Source organism: Urocitellus parryii, chromosome 3 (genome assembly GCF_045843805.1).
Source record: "Urocitellus parryii isolate mUroPar1 chromosome 3, mUroPar1.hap1, whole genome shotgun sequence".
Classification (NCBI taxonomy): domain Eukaryota; kingdom Metazoa; phylum Chordata; class Mammalia; order Rodentia; family Sciuridae; genus Urocitellus; species Urocitellus parryii.
Window position 1 is genome coordinate 189002758 of NC_135533.1, and position 19292 is coordinate 189022049.

Genomic DNA, 19292 nt, shown 5'->3' on the forward strand with positions numbered 1-19292 from the left:
TGAACTATATTCCTCAGATTTTTGGGAGGGCGAAATATAAAGAACAAAAAAAAATTAAAGTTAAATGGTTATAGAGGAGGTATTAAGACAGTTTTAAAAACCTGGGGCCCAGAAAATTTAATTGTCACAGGAATAAAATAGGGAGGCAATTGAGAGAGGTTTTCCTGAAGTGCCCAAAACTCGGGAAGCTTAAGGAAATGTTAGAAGTAGTCAGATAAATACAGAAGTCAAATGGAAATATTTTCCACATTAGAGTTTAAAATGGTTGAATTCCCTTTGAATATTAGCAAGATCAAGAACTGGACGACAGTTCTGTATGAGGATTAGAATTGAGGAAAAGGGACTTTGTATGTAGTTACTGGAAATTCTCTAGTCACTTGAGAAAACCATGCAATTACTACTACCACTTCAGATGGCTCTGAGAATATTTCTTCTCTTTCTTTAGAATAAAGAAAAATAACATGGTTTTGGGTTGTACGTGTATATAAAATTAGTTTTGTGAATGTCTTATGGACCCTGCTTGTTTCTTTTCTCTTAGTCTACCCGTATAATTATTTAGCAGTATTCTTGGTGATTTCTACTCTGCTTTCATAGGGTTTTCTTTTGAATGAATAGAAAGTGATGGTATTTTCCTTGTATTCTAAATACCAAATTAAATGAGTTTTAAATTAGTTATATAAAATTGTTATTAAAAATTTTCCATTTTTCTATATTATTCTGCATTAAGCTTAGTATTTTTGATGATATAGGAAAATAGTAATAAAAAGCAGTCATCAAGTATTACTAGTGACACTTTGCTTCTGTTTTATAAATTTTCTATAATGAATATGTATTAAATTCATAATATATGATACTTAATATTTAGTTTGTAGAAATAAGAATTTTACCTCATGGTACAGAAGGACTGCATTAATTAATTTAAACAGTTAATGATTTTGAAATATTTATGGCATCTAATTTATGGTATTGTCTAAATTTTCTGTAGCAAGTTTACTTGAGTAAGAGATTAGCAGAATTATCTTTTTGACATTTAAAATGCATTTTTATGGTGATGTTTGCTGGAAACTGTTATTAAAAGAGTAAAGTTTATAGACATACCACAAACTTAGTTCTGTGCAAATTGTGGGATTATATATTTTGGAATGAAGAAAAGTTTATCCTATTGAATAAATTAAGAGTAAGCAAAATTGCTAAGATTCACATTTTTATTTAGCAGCTGTAAACAACATATAATGCTAGGTCAATTTAGGGGAAAAAACTATTTAAAAGATTACATACAAAAATCCTAGGATATAAGAGGTAAAGGCTGTATATTTTGTGTAATTTTACTATACTATTTATTTAAGAAATTAAAGTGAGTCCATTAGACATTTGTTGTTTAATACTGAAATTTTACTAGCCATTATGATAAAAAATGAATAAACAATGATCATACTCTAAGGAGCTTATTATAATGTAATCAGCTTTATAGCCTGTGATCAAAATGGAAATTGGGAGAAGTTTTTAAAATCAGTTTGAATTTTGAGGGAAATTTTGTTAGACTTTCCAGCTAATCATGTCCTTCTAAAAGTTTTGTAGATAAATCTTAATCTTGAGAAGAGAAAATAGTAAAGGAACATATTTACAAAGGATTTTTGATGATATGACCATAAAATATGAGATCAATATCATACAGAATAAGCATACATACTTCAAGGTCAAGTTACCAGGATTTAATTTCTGGCCACCTACTGCTAACTTTAGACAGATTACTTAAGTCTTTATGTATAGTGTTCTCATGGGTCAGATAGAGATAAGAATAGGTCCTGCCTCACAGAACACTAAGGATAAATGAGGTGCTTATAATAGCACTAATATTAAAAAGGTGCTGTTTGTTTATGTCTGTTAACATTAAAATTTTGAATGAATAGCCAAAAGAGTTACAAAGGGAGAGGTAAATTTGAAATCTTAGGAGATAAAACCCTAATATGAGTCTAAAAATTGTCATTCTTTCCAGGCACAGTTGCACACACCTGACACCCAGCAATTTAGGAGACTGAGACAAGAGGATTGCAAGTTAATAAATAGATAGGACTAGGAGGTGGCTCAGTGGTAGAGCATCTTTTTTAAGTGAAAATAAGTTCACTGTTAACTGTTTATATATGTATGTGCTGGGGATTGAACCCTGTATCTCACTCGGCCTGTTAAGCAATAGCTCTTCCTGAGCTTAGCAACTAAAACAGCTGGTAATAGAGTAGTAGTCTTATCTCTGTTTATAATTTAAAATATAAGGTAATTGAAAAAGTCAAATATTACTACAAGGCTTATAGAAAAATCAGCAGCTCCCTTCCTTACTTTTTTGGGGGACTGGCTCACTTCCTTAAATAGTAACTAACGTTCTTTGGACTCTTATTTCTTGATTTTTTTTTTTAAGCTGTCACCTATTGATCTCATGTTACCCTTGACTTTTAAGATTTAGCTACTCCATTAGTTATTTCTATCTCTCTCTCTCTTTCACACATACCTGTAATACTCTTTCCTACCTCTCTGCTCTGAATGTGTTTATATTATAGCTTTTAAAGATATGATGTTTGCAGTTTTTAGGAAAAATAAATCTGATCTTTTTTAAAAGGTAAAAATATTACAGAATCTTCTTTTTAAAAATACATAGAACTTTATTGACATGGTCTGTTTCAGGGTCTTGAAGTCTCTTATTTTAAGAGGAGGGATAGGAGTATTGTGAAATAACAAAGACTAGCACCAGCGTGCTGAGATAGGAGTGTAGTTTAATTTATGAAATAGAAGAGAAGTAGCATCTCTAGTCTTGAATATAACCTGTACTGCTTACCAGAGTAATTTAACCTAAGAGATTAGAGCTACCTGCCTTGTACAATCAATAAATGAGGATCAAAAAATCAGTTAAACATGGAAAATAATAGTGGTTTATTCCCAAATGAGAGTTGTAAATTAGCAGAGAATTCACAAAACAACAAAAAAGAAGTCATGTTTCCTTATTACAGAGATATGTTTTTTAAATTGCTGTTAACATTTTATGGGATGGAAATGTTAACTATCAAAGTAATGTCTTTGCCTTTTGTGTATAATTGAAGTTAATAGAACATCTTTTGGACTGAGTCACTTCCTTAAGTATTATCTAATGTTCTTTGGACTCTTAATTAAGTAAAGCTATTAATTATCTTTTTTGTGTAATTAAAAATAACATAGGATATAGTAAATAGTCTGTAGAATCAAGAAAGGTAATTATAAAATATCCATTTGTCAAAATAATTTGACAGATGGCACATCGTGCTATAAGTGTTCAGTGATTCTTATAATTTGGATTTTGTCTTATCTTTATGGTCTTCAGTTTGTAAAAATTGTTTTGAAACTCATTTTCAATTATTTTACCTTATTTAATATAGCTAAATTTTACTGCCACAAAATTCATGAAATAATAATTCCAGTATTTATAATGGAAGTCAATATGTAATTAAATAGTTTTAATGATTTTGAGCTAAGATATTGAAAGCAATAAAAGACTTGTATGAGTTAAGAAATTTTTATTAGTTGTAGATGGACACAATACCTTCATTTTATTTTATTTTATTTATTTTTATGTGGTGCTGAGGATAGAACCCAGTGCTTTACACGTGCTAGGCAAGCACTCTACCACTGAGCTACAACCCCAGCCCAGCTGTATGATTTTTATATTTATGGTAGGTGAAGTTTTACCAAGACAAAAGATCATTCCTGTATCCTACCGATGTTATTTGCCAGTATATGGAGTATTTCTGTATAATCTTAAAATGATTTTCCCTAGAATGCTCAATTTATCAATGATGTACTTTCTTGAGTTTTATTTTGCCTTTCTAAATTGTACCTTTAAAGTATGTCAACCAGGAATAGAAAAAGAAAGGGACTATTCAAGATTTTTGTCCTGGATCTTCATTTAAATTTAGAAGTTTTTGCAGTACTGGTTATATTTATATAAAGTGTGTTTCCCAGATGAGTATTATAATAGGCATTCATTGATGCTACTGGGGGAATGGGTAGAGGGTTTTCCTTATCCTGGCTTATAATAGATAGTGTTTTATTAGCGGGTATTTTAAAGGTTAGTTTTTGGACAAAAAATCACCTTGAGTGCACAAAGAGAACATGCTGTTGCTTCTGTAATCTATACAGTTAAATATAACTCATTGTTAATTTACAAAGGATTAGTCTTCCAATATCTCTTAAATTAAGACTCAGGATATTTAGAGCAAGGGAAGGGTCTTACCTAAAATTTAGTAATAGTCACTGGCTTGATCAAAAATGCTTTTTCAACAATGGCTCTTCAGTGTTCTGTAAGCTAAACAGATATAATAAATCAGCCTGTTCTTTTTGAGAATTGTGTCTATTTTATAGACCAGAAGAATTAATTTATGTGTAGAAGTTCATAGACTTATAATTAATAAATGTCTTTAGGTGCCTACTTGCAGTAGTAGTTGAGATTAAGAAAAGGTAGTGTTAAGAAGGCCCTAAATGTTTTTTAGTGATAACTTGATTTGTGATTTCATGTAGTTAAATCTTTTTAGTCTGTATTTGTTTTTCTCTTTTTGTTTATGAATTAGATTTACTGATTATAACAGGATCTTTATATAGTAGTTATAATCTCAACATAGCTCTCCAGGTTACTCAGGAGCCTTTATCCACTACTTTTAAGTTATGAGTTCCTCTGAGTCTTCACTTACTTACAGTGTACTTTGATTATTATCTCATTAGCCATTCCAGAATTAAATGAATTGCTTCCGTATAATTTTAAATCCAGATATATTTATTCTAAATTATCTCTTTTTTTTCCTGTTACATTATCCTTGATTTCAGTTCAGGTATTTGTACAAGATTTACTTACTGTTGTTATAATTAAGTGTCTCTGCTTAAGTATTTTGATTAAGCTATTTCTTGCTACTTTTACAAATCAGAGCTTATAAAATTCAAGTTTCAGTGACTTATTTTCTCCATAGTTTACCATGAACAGTGTCCTTGGAAAAGAAAAATAGTTCTTTTTCATTGTGTATACATGTTAAGTTAATCATGTATCTTCTCTCTGCTGGTCAAGAATCAGTTTTTTGTGGTTTGTTTTAATCTTGCATTCATGTAAATGAATGGTAAATTTCTTACCATTTTCCACCTTGCATATTTATCAGGGGGGTCACAGTGTCTTTATTAATCAGAAATTTCAATATTCTTACCAATCTTTAATCGTATTTGTTAGTAATAAAGCATAATTGATCGGATTTTAAGGTATTTCCCAACCTTTTCTTTGGGTTTATTCTATTTTGGTTAATACCTAAGTTGTATAGCAAAGGAATATTTTGTTACCCATCTCCACTAAAGATTAGCCAGAAGATAAAAGCAAATCAGAAATAATAATGTAGTATAATGATGGTGGGTTAAAGTTAATGAGAATATAATATTCACAAAACTTTTCTGACTTTACATAAAGAAAGTATAACAATAACTTTAAAAATATAGAGTTCTGTCAACACAAGTTGTAATGCCTGGTCAGAGAGGAGGTACTTAAAACAGCAGGACTTAAAATTTCAGTGGGACTTGAATCAGACTTTCCATTTCTTTTTACTGTATCGAGTAACTCATTTGAGTCTCTTTTAAGTCAAGGCCAATGGTGTTTTTCCTCTCTGTGTCTTATCTTCCTATACCATACCCTTGGATTTAAAGTACTTTTAAGAATGAAAACATGTGTAGGCTCTGTTTAAAAGAATACTGTTTGTTCCAGATCAACAAGATTTTCTTAGGTTAAAAATAAACAATATTTTTGTGTATGTGTACATGTTACCTGTATGTACATATCTTGGTTATTTTTTCCTGGAACTTTTCTGACATTTGAATTAAGATCTGTAATAGTAAATGTCAGTAACTGTGCTTCCACAGGATGGCAGTATGGCAACATTTTCATGATGTGTAATAAATGATTTACAACATTACTGATATTGTGCATTTTCTTAGACCTCACCACTTTGATGGAATGCTTTAATATTCTGCTTTAAAGGGTAAGAAAAATAGTTAACATTGATGAGTAGAAAGTTGTAATAGTTGTGGATAGTAGTTTAGTTCCTAGATCCTTCATAGGAAGGAGAATTGGTAGAGAATGATTGCTATGGCTATTCCTTACTGAGGTCTTCTGAAAACATTGGAGAATCAATACAGAAACTGTCTACCCCTCTTCCATGCTCATGTCAAGAAGAAATCTCTCCCCTGTTGAAGTTTTTAATAAAGCCCCACTATCATTACTGTCAGAAGTAACTTGCTTCATTGTGTTATGGTTGTTTGTATACATCTCACTCAGATTTTGCCAAGTCTGGAGGAAGCATATGCTTCTATATTTTGCAGTGGAAGTTGTTTATTTTTAAGAAAAATTACCACTTCTTTCTACTCTAGCAAATTTCATTTCTCATTTTTTAGATTTTAAAATGTAGATTTGTAAGTGTGATTAAAAAAGATGTTTTATGTGTCTATAATTTTACACATTTGAAAAGAAAATCAGCATTAAGGAAGATAAATGTGTGATGTTTGATATTATATATTCTTGGCAAGCAATCTTGAACTTTATTTAATGGAAATGCTTACCCCAGTGTATTGAAGAGTACTGTGAAATAGGCTATGCATTCCCATGTGTAAGCATCTCAAAATTAACAATTCAAAAATAATAAAAAATTGGAATGACTTTTTGGTTCCAGTTCTCCTCAAAGAGAATGCTTATATTTGGGTTATATTATGGGTACCCTATCAGATTTATTTCATTGGTACATATAGATAGGTGTGGATGATGATAATTGGGAAAAAGTTTCAAAGGTAAAATATTGATAAGAAATTATCTATTTCTATTCAGTTTTATTTGACATTAACCTATGTTTAAATACCTCTTGACTTATTTTGTTTCCTGAGATTCTTTTTTTCCCTTGAGCTCATCTTTATCATTCTTATTAAACTTTGCATTTGTTTCTATATAAAGTATTTTCTTTTTTGCTAATGAGAATAAATGTCTGTAAAGTTGTATGAAAGTGTTGATTTGAGAGCATTATCAGGCTTAGTCTTCTCTTTTTTTATGCCTGGAAATGAACTTGAATAAATACCCAAGAGGAAATTTCATCTATTTTTGCCAAATAGTTGCTGAAATTTTTACTTTATCAGGCAAAGAATATTCTCATTTGAAGAGAAGCGTATGAATGTGACTACAAATGTGTGTATGTGTTCATACCACACCTTCTGGAGAATATAATTTAGAAGGAGATAAATGAAGTAGTCTTTCACTTTTTACTTAATTTATACACATACAACACCAGTAATCTATAGAGACAAATCAGACTTGTGGTTACCGTAGGCTGGGAAGAAAGGGAAATGGGGAGCAACTGCTTGGTGAGTGTGGGGTTTGCTTTTGGAGTGATGGAAAATGTTTTGAGGCTAAAAAGATTATATAACATTGTGAGTGTACTAAATTTCCTTGAATTGTTGGCTGTAAAATATAAGAAGAGAGGGGGTTACTTTTTGATTCAGTTTGCTCCATTTATTCAGTTTAAATTCTGTATCAGTGTTAATAGCATTCCATGTTCATGTAAACAAGAGAGAAATCCAGTCTAAGAGGTGATGGTAATGTTTGGTTATAAGTGGACCCACATCTAATCAAAGTACATAAATGATGAGTTTTTCTTAGGTCTGGTCTTGTCTTGTTATGCCTTTGTGTGTTCAGTATTTGCAAGGATTTGATTTCTCAGCTCCGGTTTATAAAAGATCTATTGATCATAGACTCTTAGATTTTGTTGGAAGGGATCTTTTCTTGTTGGTCTATTAAGAAAATTTAAGTATTTGTTATTTATATAGTTGTTCATAATCACAGTGATGTGTCCTTATTCCCATTTTTTCTGATTGTGCATCTGTGATTCACCCATGTCGGGGATAACAGTGTGTGACTGATTGGTAGAAGAGATTTTGATATTAGGAGACCCATCAACCACATTTGTTGACAATTCAAATCATGTGACATAGAAATTTTTTTATATTTTTATTAGTGCCTTATAATTACACATAATAGTGGGGTTAATTGTGACCTTGACTTTCACATCAGTTTTTTACCAGTACCGAGCTGTTTCTGTTACTAGCTCTGTAGTATAATCTGAGGTAAGATATTGTGATGTCTCTAGGCTTATTCTTACTATTCAGCATTGTTCTGGGTATTGTGAGTCTTTTATTCATCCAAATGAATATGACTTTTTTTCTAAGAAGAATGTCCTTGGAATTTGTTAAGAATTACACTGAATCTGTAGATTGCTTTTGGCAATGTGGACATTTGAACAATATTGATGATGCCAAAGTACATAGGAGATTTTTTCATCTTCTAAAGTCGTTTTCGGTTTCTCTCTTCATTGTTCTATGATTTTCATTGTATAGGTCTTTCATCTCCTTGCTTAGATTTATTCCCATGTTTGTTTTGTTTTGTTGAGGCTTTTATGAATGGAATTGTTTTCATTTTCATGGTGTTTATTATTGGTATATAGAAAAGGTATTGATTTTTGTATGTTGATCTTCTGTCCTACTCCTTTGCTGAATTGTTTGGTTTTTTGGTGTATGTGTGTGTAGTACTAGGTATTGAACCTAGAGGTTCTCTACCACTTAGCTATACTCCCAGCCCTTTTTATTTTTTATTTTGGGTAGGGTCTTGCCAGCTTTCTGAGGCTAGCCTTGAACTTGGATCCTCCTGCCCGGGTTTCCTGAGTAGCCAAGATTATAGGCATGTTCCCCCTCACCCCCTTGCCTGGCCTGAATTCAGTTTATCAGCTTTAGAAGTTTTCTGGTGGAATTTTTGGGTCTTCTAAGTACAGGATCATATTACTTGCAAACAGCAACAATTCAACTTCTATTTATTCCATCTCTTGCCTAATTGATCTGGATAAAAGTTGAAGAACTATGTTGAATAGCAATGGTTAGAAGTGAACAAGGACCTTGTCTTGTTCCTGGTGTTAGAGAAAATGCTCTCAATCTTTCTCCATGCAGTATGATATTTTGCACTTCAGTTAGAACATCTGATAAAAGGTAATTCCATTTCAACATTAATGTGTCTGGAAAGCATTCTGTTGTATGGGTTACTTCTGCTGTCTTCTGATAGCTAGTCCTCCATTAGCTTCAAAGACATCAGGAATGTTATTTTCATACTTTGGTTCTTCCTATTAAATTTATGAGTTTCTTATCCTCTTCGTAACGCTGTAGTTGTTTCTCATGATTCGGCTTGGGAGACAACATAATGTTTGAACTAATATCCCATAATTTACCTTCTGTAAATAGATTTTCTTTAAAAGCAATTTTTCTTATCTAAGGTGAGAAGTATATGCTGTACATAATATATAGCCTACAGAAATGCATGCTACAGCACTGTGCTATTCTAAAGTGTGCTTCCCACTCTTTTTGATAATGGTTTATTTGCCAAAAACTGAACATTGACTATATTTATAAAATGTGAATAAATTTTATAAATTGTTTTTATTTTAACTTATGATGGGCTTTATCTTAATTTCTAACTATTGTGAGTACAAAGTATGTAAACATGTGAGTACAAAGCAAGTCCTTTACACAGATTGTAATTCTCTCCCCAGCTTTCCTGTGCACTGGCATTAGCATAAGCTGAGAATACTGCAGCATATTTTGGGCAGAGTGCAAATAGTTTTCTTTTGTTAGATTCTAAATTCAGTAACTGGTCTGCTTTAGGGCTTGATTTCCATGTTCTTTAATCACAGAAAACTTGAACATACAGTTAAGTTTTTTACTCTTAAAGTACAATATGAAGAATATTACAAGACTGTAGAAAAGGTGTGAAATTTTTAGCACTTTTGAGACAATAGCAGGTATTCATATATGCTGAGGGAGGTGATAGTGGATTGTAAATATTTGGGATTAATGCCAATAGGAATGGAATTTACTTATTTTATGTGTATATTACATAGCTTTGTGGGTCATATTAGTGGTTACTAATTTAGAGTAAAATGAACTTGATTCTGTGTGTGGGAAAAGAAAGTAAAAACAGACACTTTAGGATTCTGTTCTTAGGTCCAGTTGAAACTTTGCTACAAAAAGTAAAATTTTATGTATTTATATTTAGAGTACTTACTGATAGTAGTAAATTATCCTTGTTTCCTATTTTGTCTTTATAGCATATAGCACTTTCTACATTGTGGGTTTAATATTATCCATGCAGATACCTTTTGTGGGATTCCAGCCTATCAGAACAAGCGAACACATGGCAGCTGCAGGTATGAGAAAGACTATTTTCCTTCTAGAGGATATGTAAATGTGTGATTGGTCAGTCAATCTTCCAAAGGAATAATATTTTTAAAAAAATTTTTTTTAAGTTTTCAATAATAACCAAAATAAACTGAGTTCCACTTATGGGAAATCTATAAATAAAACTATCAGTGATTCTCAGTGCCGTATCCATGACTCACAATAAGTCCATGTGTAGTTAATTTATTTGTAATATTTTATGAATATCAGCTCAAGTTGACTATCCCTTTGCTTGGCACCAGACGTGTTTTAGATTACCGAGTTTTTCAGATTTAGAATATTTGCATAGACTTTACCAGTTGAGCATCATGAATCCAAAAATTTAATGTGTTCTAGAACCATTACTTTTTGAGCATCATATTTGTGCTTAAAAAGTTTTAGATTTTGGATTTTCAGATTATTGATGCCCAGTTGGTATACAGTATATAACTTTCTGTGAGACATTCCAAAGTACTTACCATCAGATTCTCAGTGGGTCTTAAAATCTTCTATCATCCACCCTCCTCAAGGTAAGAACCACTATTTACTGTTACTTAGCACTTCAAAATTTAGAACATACTCTGACTTTATCAGTTTGCTAATTACTAATTTCAGACACAGAACTATATAGTATAATATAAAGCAATGTCAGTATACACAACCACCTATTTTTATGTATGTTATTACATTTCCTAAATCTAATCTTTGATATACTCTTATGTAATTATTCTGTAATGTACTTGAAAAAAAAAACTTATTTTACAAGAATCAATAAATGGGATGGGATGGACTCAAACTAAACAGTTTCTTCTCAGCAAAAGAAACAATCTGTGAGGTGAATAAAGAGCCAACATCTTGGAAGCAAATCTTTACCCCTACACATCAGATAGAGCACTAAACTCTAGGGTATATAAAGAACTCAAAATGCTAAGCAACAAAAAAAAACAAATAACCCAATCAATAAATGGTCCAAGGACCTGAACAGACACTTCTCAGAAGAGGGTATACAATCAGTCAACAAATATATGAAAAAATGTTCATCATGATTAGCAATTAGAGAAATGCAAATCAAAACCACTCTTAAGATTTCATCTCACTCCAGTCAGAATGGCAGCTAATATGAAGACAAACAACAATAAATGTTGGTGAGGATGTGGGGAAAAAGGTACACTCATACACCGATAGTGGGACTGCAAATTAGTGCAGCCAATATGGAAAGCAGTATGAATGTTTCTTGGAAAATTGGGAATGGAACCACCATTTGACCCAGCTATCCCTCTCCTTGGTCTATACCCAGAGGACTTAAAAACAGCATACTGTAGGGACACAGCCACATCAATGTTTATAGCAGCACGATTCACAATAGCTAAACTGTGGAAGCAACCTAGATACCCTTCAGTAGATGAATGGATAAAAAAAGTGGCATATATACACAATAGAATATTACTCAGCGATAAAAGAGGAAAAAAATCATGGCATTTGCAGGTAAATGGATGGAATTAGAGAAGATAATGTTAAGTGAAGTTAGCCAATCCCAAAAAAACCAAATGCTGAATGTTTTCTTTGATATAAGGAGGCTGACTTATAGTGGGATAGGGAGAGGGGGAGTATGAGAGAAATAGATGAACTCTAGATAGGGCAGAGGGGTTGAAGGAGAAGGGAGGGGGCATGGGGTTATAAATGATGGTGGAATGTAAGGATTATTATTATCCAAAGTACATATATGAAGACACGAAATGGTGTGAATATACTTTGTATACAACCAGAGACATGAAAAATTGTGCTCTATATGTGTAATAAGAATTGTAATGTTTTCTGCTGGCATATATTTAAAAAGATTAAATTTATTTTAAAATTAATATTCCCAGTGGGCTAAGGGTCTTAGGACTCTGAAATTTTAATAGAAGTTTTTGTATGACTGGAGTCTTCAGAAATAAAAATCCAGAGAAAATTGTTTTTATGCTTAGGTTTGATGAAGAGAGGACAATCATATGATTGGACAAAGGGGAGTTATGATGTAATGATAATAAACTGAGAATTTTAAAAGTTCTATTTGTCCGTGTTCTTGGCATCTCGTTAATTTCCTCAGGGTACAGGGAGGATCCCTTTGGGATGAGGATATTTGTTTAGAGGAAGGTCAGAAAATTCTTTTATGTCCTGCATCAGGGTAGAATAGAGGGTGATCAGATAGACCTTCCTATTTCTTTGTTTTCTCAAATGCCAAGATGCCGAGTTTTGAGGTAGCTTGTTCTCAACCCCAACACCAGGATAGAGTCTTCTTTAAGTGTGTAATTAAGGTCACACTTTTATCATTTGTTATAAACAGTAACTATATCAGGATTCTCCTGATCCAAGTCATTAGGGTTATTTTTAATGATGTTTTTATTATTCCTCCACTCCCACCCAGAAAATATGTCATTTAAAATATAGAGGTAGGAAAGAAGTTAAATAGACTTCAGTCATTCAAATGGGATTTATTTTGTCTGGTACGTGGGGGGGGGGCAGTCTGATCATTTGGGGGGAAATCTATAATAGGATTTTTTGGATGTATTACTTGGTTGGTCAATTATCATTTGACAGTGAAAATGTTAGCTAGATGAAGTAACTAGTTTTTGGTGTGAATGTTTTAGGGTATTGTAAGAAGCCCTTTCAAGTGAAAATTTTTAAATGGCCTATGAAAATTGCATTGTCAATTATTTATATGACCCTGTTTTCTTTAATTAGGTGTCTTTGCATTGCTGCAAGCTTATGCTTTCTTGCAGTATCTGAGAGACCGATTAACAAAACAGGAGTTCCAGACCCTTTTCTTTTTGGGTGTATCGCTGGCTGCAGGTGCTGTGTTTCTTAGTGTCATCTATTTGACTTACACAGGTAGGTGCCATCACCTGTAAAATGTGAATCTTGTCTCTAGATTATTCAAAAGGATAATTTTTACACAGATTTTTTTTTTCATATATTCCATTTATCCTCGTAGGTAAAATACTGTGGTTGTATTCTGTACAAGCAATATTAAAATAATAAAGGTTCTAAAATCTGAATAACATTATTTCAAATTGTGATTTTTAAGTTTATCTTAATTTTGTTGCTTCAGTCCCTGATAAATCCACAAACATTCTTTTCTTTCTGGATAAATAGCTCCAAAACAAACAAGTCAAGAGCTTCTAGTGATAACCTACTACATTGTCTGTGTGCACTTTCTCTTCTGCCTAACCACTCTCCCCACCACAACTGGGGATTGAATTCAGGGGCCTTTTACCATTGAGCTTCCTCCCACCCTTTATAGTTTTTGAGACAGGTTCTAAGTATGCTTTGAGGCTGGCCTAACTTGCATCCTCCTGCCTTAGTCTTCTAAATTGCTGAGATTATAAGCATTCACCACTGTGCCTGCCTCTCTCCCCTACTCTTTCACAGTCAAACATCAGTTTCATTCTGCTTCTGTATTCTAAATTTCTAACCCTGACTTTACCCATCCTTAGAAACAGGTCAAATTCTTTCTAAAGTTATTCTGTAAAATTAATTTACCAGCCTACCTTATAAAATCATTAAGTATAGACAGGAGTAAAAGGCATAAGTCTTTAAAATCATCTTTATAATGTGATGAGATTTGGCAAACTCGATTAGATCATTTATACACCACACCCATTTAAAAATTTATCCAGTGTTGTTTATTATCTGAGCCTTCTTTATTAGTCAACTAGAAGCTTCAGAGTGAATTGGAAAACTTCCTATAATTTTATCTAAGTGTTATTAGAGTGCTAAGTTTCTTAATTGTTATTTAACTTATTTTTCTCTGGAAACAGGTTCTCTGTGGATCATTGTTTTTGATTCAGTTACTACCTTATTTTATGTGATTGCCAGCCATGTGAACTATGTTGGCACCTATAGAAGAAAAACTGACATTTTTTACATTATTTAAAATCAATCCATAATTAACAACCATAAAACTATTAAAAATAAGCACGATAAATAAACCAGGGGCAGAGGTGCATATCTTTAGCAGTTTAGTGAGACCCTGTCCCAAAATAAATTTTAAAAGGGCCAGTCATGTAGCTCAGTGGTAGAGCACCCCTTGCTTAAATCCTCAGAAATCCCTCCTCTACATGCACACCAAAAAAATGTTTTTTTACACAATAATAAAAAGGCAGATAATTTCCTCTGTTTTTCCTTCAAAGGTTATATTGCACCGTGGAGTGGCAGGTTTTATTCATTATGGGACACTGGGTAAGTACAGATATGTTATTTAGCCTCTAATTAAAACACCCATTTCTTTCTGTTCTTAATATTGTTAGTATTTCTGTCTCTATTTGAGTCAGGTACCTAGGATATGCCAAAAATTCTACTAAATGTTGATTCTCTTGAGTATTATCTTTGTTAATAGTAGCTTTTTAAGTATACCTTTAATATGCAATATAAGTCATGTATTTCTGTTCAACATAGCCACCCCCTTATTTTTGTTTGTCAAAATTTAGGTAACATTTGTGCAGTTTAGTGGTTGGAACTTTTTACTAACATATGAAGCTTTCATCTTTAATATTTGTTAAGAATAGATGCTATGTTATAAATCCATGCCATATGATGAAAGTTCAAATTTTTTTCTAATACCACCACATGATCTAAGCTTCTATTTCTTAAAAAAATCTATGAAATATATAGAGAATATCTGCTCCAATATATTATGAATTAATGAAAAATTCTTGGTTTCAAATTGGACAACTAGTTCAAGTAAACTTCTTTCCTCTAACTTATTTTTTGTAGGAATAAGAAAACATATGTTAATGACTATTTATCCCCCTCTGCTTTCTTGCTCTTCTGTCTTTGTTAACTTCCTAGGTGACCCAATAAAAACCTTACATAGTTTATTGAATGAGCATGCTTTCTGATGTGATACCAAAAGGGCTTGTGTCCATGTCTAATTAAAAGGACATATACATTCCTACATAACTTATATGTAAGCATACATTGATAGTTCAGCCTGTGGGATCACCAGAGGATTTGAGGGAATTAGTCATAGTGAGGTTATTCTGATTAGGGTAAACTACCAGGTTAACTTTTATTAGTTATCCTTACTCTTAACTTTCTAAAATTTGATTGAACTAATTTGGAATCTCAGGGTGTTTCAGGAATTTTCATTTCCCTCACCTGCCTCCACACTATAAGCAAGGCATTGTGGCATTATATCTTATTGGGTAAGGTATTTATGCTATTTTTAATAAAGTCCAAAAGGTAGTGAAATTCACTTGTATAAAATAGGAGATGGAGATACTGGAGAACAAAATCCTATTGGAGCAAAGATTTTTGTGTTAGAAATCAGAGCCAGGGTCATGTGATCAACCCTTGATAATTTTCTGTTTCATGAGGGCACATTGGTTTTTAGTTTTACTGATGTGGATCAAACAAATTTATTTCCAGTATAGCTGGTTATATTAGAATGCATGTTTAAACAAGAAGAGGTGGGGACTAAGAGCCATATCTACAGTCCAAGAAAATTTCATTTCAAAAGAACTTATAGCTGGGTGTGGTGGTAAACTACTATACCTGTTATAGTCTCAACTACTTGGGAGACTGAAGCAAGAAGATCACCTTGAGTCATAAGTTTAAGAGCAGCTTAGTCAATGTAGTGAGACCCTGTCTCAAAAAGAAAAACAGAAATGTTTTACCATTTAATTGTAAATAATAATAACTTTTTTAATATCAGGTATGCAAAAATACACATTCCAATTATTGCATCAGTGTCTGAGCATCAACCTACGACTTGGGTGTCTTTCTTCTTTGATCTACATATTCTTGTATGTACCTTCCCAGCAGGCCTATGGTTCTGCATCAAAAATATCAACGATGAAAGAGTATTTGGTAAGAGTTTTTTTTTTTTTTAATGAATACTTTGATTTGGGAACAGGTTTTGTTTGTCTGTTTGTTTTTGTCTTTTAGATTACCCACTTCAAGGTTTTGTTGTTTTTTGGTTGATATATATTCAGAATACATTTTCTTCCCTGTTATGCACAGTGTGCTTAGCCAAGGAGAATAGAATTTTCATTATGTATATTTAACTATTAACTTTTAATTTAGAGCTAGTGTGTGAATTTTTTAAAAAATATTTATTTCTTAAGTGTAGTTGGACACGATACCTTTACTTTATTTTTATGTGGTGCTGAGGATCAAACTCAGGGCCTTGCACGTGCTAGGCAAGCACCCTACCACTGAGCTACAACCCCAGCTACTGTATGAATTTTATGTTCACTTTTGTGGTTTCTTGGCAGTTAGTGTTATTGTAGTCTGTGGTTGAGAATTAAAAATTTATTGGCAGTATAATTTAGACTTAAATTTCTAAGTTAGATTTGATTAAGTAGGGACAAGTTTTCTGGGTCATCCATTATTCCAGTTTCAGAAAGTACATTCTATATTGGAATAAGGATTACAACTCTTTCATTGACATATTTGTGTATGTTTCCAACTGACAAGACCTGACATAAAATATTTAAAATAAGCAGCCACACTGTAGTCCCAGCAGCTCAGGAAGCTGAGGCAGGGGTAATGTATACCATACATTCAAAGCCAGCCTCAGCAAAAGCAAGGTGCTAAGCAACTCATTGAGACCCTGTCTCTAAATGAAAATACAAAATAGGCAAGCTGGAGTAGTGGTTCAGTGGTAGAGCACTTGCCTAGCATGTGTGAGGCACTGGGTTCCATTCTCAGTACCACATTATAAATAAAATAAAGGTTCATTGACAAATTAAGAAAATATGAAATAGGGCTGGGGTTATGGTGCAGTGGTCCACTGCCCCTGAGTTCAATCCCCAGTACAAAAAAAAAAAAAATGTGCCTTTGGGTTCCGTCCCCAATACATGGGGAGGGAGGGGCTTGCAAACCAAATGCTCTTACATAATTTAATAATTACAAGAAGTGTGCTGTGGTGGTTAGACATAGATAGAAACAAATGTTGAGAAATGATTTGTAATATGTACAGAGTCATGCAAGCCAATAATTTATAATACCAGGACTTGAGTTTGTACTAGTATAGGGCCTAGACCATAAGTATCACCTTGGGTTACTACTGCAGAACACCCGAATGTATAAACCCAAATGTATAAATGATACTAATTCTTTTCCAGTTTATCTAGATTAGTAAACTCTGAATTAAGGCCATGTTTTACTGCATCATTCAAAAAGACTTAAACATAAGCCCACCTTATGACCCAATAATCCCATTCTTAGGTATATCTCAGGGGAAGTAAGCACATATATTCCCCAAAGGACATATTTAAGAATTCATGGGACAACTTTATCCAGGATAGCCCCTAATTATACACATTACAAAGGTCATCAGCAATAGAATGGATAAGAATATTTTTATAGATTTGTGCAGTGGTATACATTACAGCAGTTAACAAAAGAACAGTGTGGCCAAATTAAGTCAGTACAAAAGAGGATACTTCTAAATGATTCTATTTCTCTAAAGTTGATGAATAAGGAAAACTAAGTTAATGCTGAGTAGTGGTTACTTTTTTTTTTTATAGGGGAGAGGGCAGTTATTATCTGAGACATAAGAAGCTAGAAAAATATTATGTACCTCAGTCATCATAGGTAGTAATTACATAGGGGCATACCTACATACAAAGTCATTGAGCTGTAAGCTTCAGAATATGGTATAATAAACGTATTACTTTAGGAAAAATATTCTATGATCTCAATGATCATTGACTTTGTGAAGTTAATAACCTTCAACCAGAAGTTGTAGAACTTTTTCCTGTGGTTATGAGCACATATCTAGAAGGCTATTGGAAATTTGTCTGAAATTTTTTAAAAAGTTGCCTGACAGTGACTTGTAGATTATTCTTTTGTTTAATAATATGATGCTCTTCTCATCCCACTTTTTCTTTAAAACAGGCTTTATGCTAAAAATTGGCAGTGGCTTTTCATGGACCATATTTTATTCTGTTAATTTGTGCCTAATAATATAGAAATATATTTTCTTCTGTCAGCTAAGGATTTTATAATATAAGATGCTGTTGACAAATAATGATTTAGTCTAATTCCCCATACCTAAAATTAATCAAATATGAATCATGATACCTATCTCCAAACTATTGCTCTTTTAGTTTTTATTTAGTCAACACTAATTCTGATTTTTAAATATGACTATCAGTATTAATATGAAAGCAACTAGGTAATTTATGAGGCTTTTCTCTACTTTTAGATTTGTTTTAAACTGTGGTATTAAATATTTAATTTCGGGTGAATGTTTTCCCCTGAAGTGTTGTAAGAGAATTTGTCTTTGCAGTTGCTTTGTATGCAATCAGTGCTGTCTACTTTGCTGGAGTGATGGTGCGACTGATGTTGACTTTGACTCCAGTCGTCTGTATGCTGTCTGCAATTGCCTTCTCAAATGTTTTTGAGCACTATTTGGGGGATGACATGAAAAGGGAAAATCCACCTGTGGAAGACAGCAGTGATGAGGATGACAAAAGAAACCCAGGAAATTTGTATGATAAGGTGGGGAATCTAATCTAAGGCCTTTAAAATTTTAATGTGCTTTCTTAAATTTTCTACCATAATATGAACCATACATATTAAGAAATGTGATTAAATGAGGATTTAGATAAGCTGTGCTGCTTCTGTTTGGTTACAATGTTTGCCTCAAAATTTGAATCCCAGTCGATCTTTTAGCTCAAAGTAAGAAAATAGAATGTAATCAGACAAGGAATTCTTTCTTTGGGGGCATTTGTTAATCTGAATACTTAAATTTGTTAATAGGCTTCTTTACAGTAAACACTTGGTGCTTTGCTAAATTACATGAGATTTTAAGCCATATGGATAAGTGCTTATCTTTAAGATCCATATACATTATCAACTTTTTAAATGATAATTTGATATTTAACTGATTTACTTTTTAAACCTCCCGTTTTTTAACCATCTTTAGCTAATACAATGTAATTCATTTTTAACCTGTAGTCTCTCAAATAACAAATCAAGTTTGTATGTGTGGAAAAGACTTGTTAAAGCAAATC

At 32.5% G+C, this 19292-nt stretch overlaps 1 protein-coding gene across 1 annotated transcript in view; it reads left to right on the forward strand.

The window, feature by feature from the left end:
* The window catches only part of Stt3b (STT3 oligosaccharyltransferase complex catalytic subunit B), an 87791-nt gene that overhangs the window by 56119 nt on the left and 12380 nt on the right, over positions 1-19292 (forward strand). The window contains exons 6-10 of the mRNA XM_026405771.2: positions 10179-10277; positions 13012-13158; positions 14460-14508; positions 15983-16137; positions 18566-18777. Coding sequence (XP_026261556.1) covers positions 10179-10277; positions 13012-13158; positions 14460-14508; positions 15983-16137; positions 18566-18777 — 662 coding nt within the window. The remainder of the gene's footprint in view (positions 1-10178; positions 10278-13011; positions 13159-14459; positions 14509-15982; positions 16138-18565; positions 18778-19292) is intronic.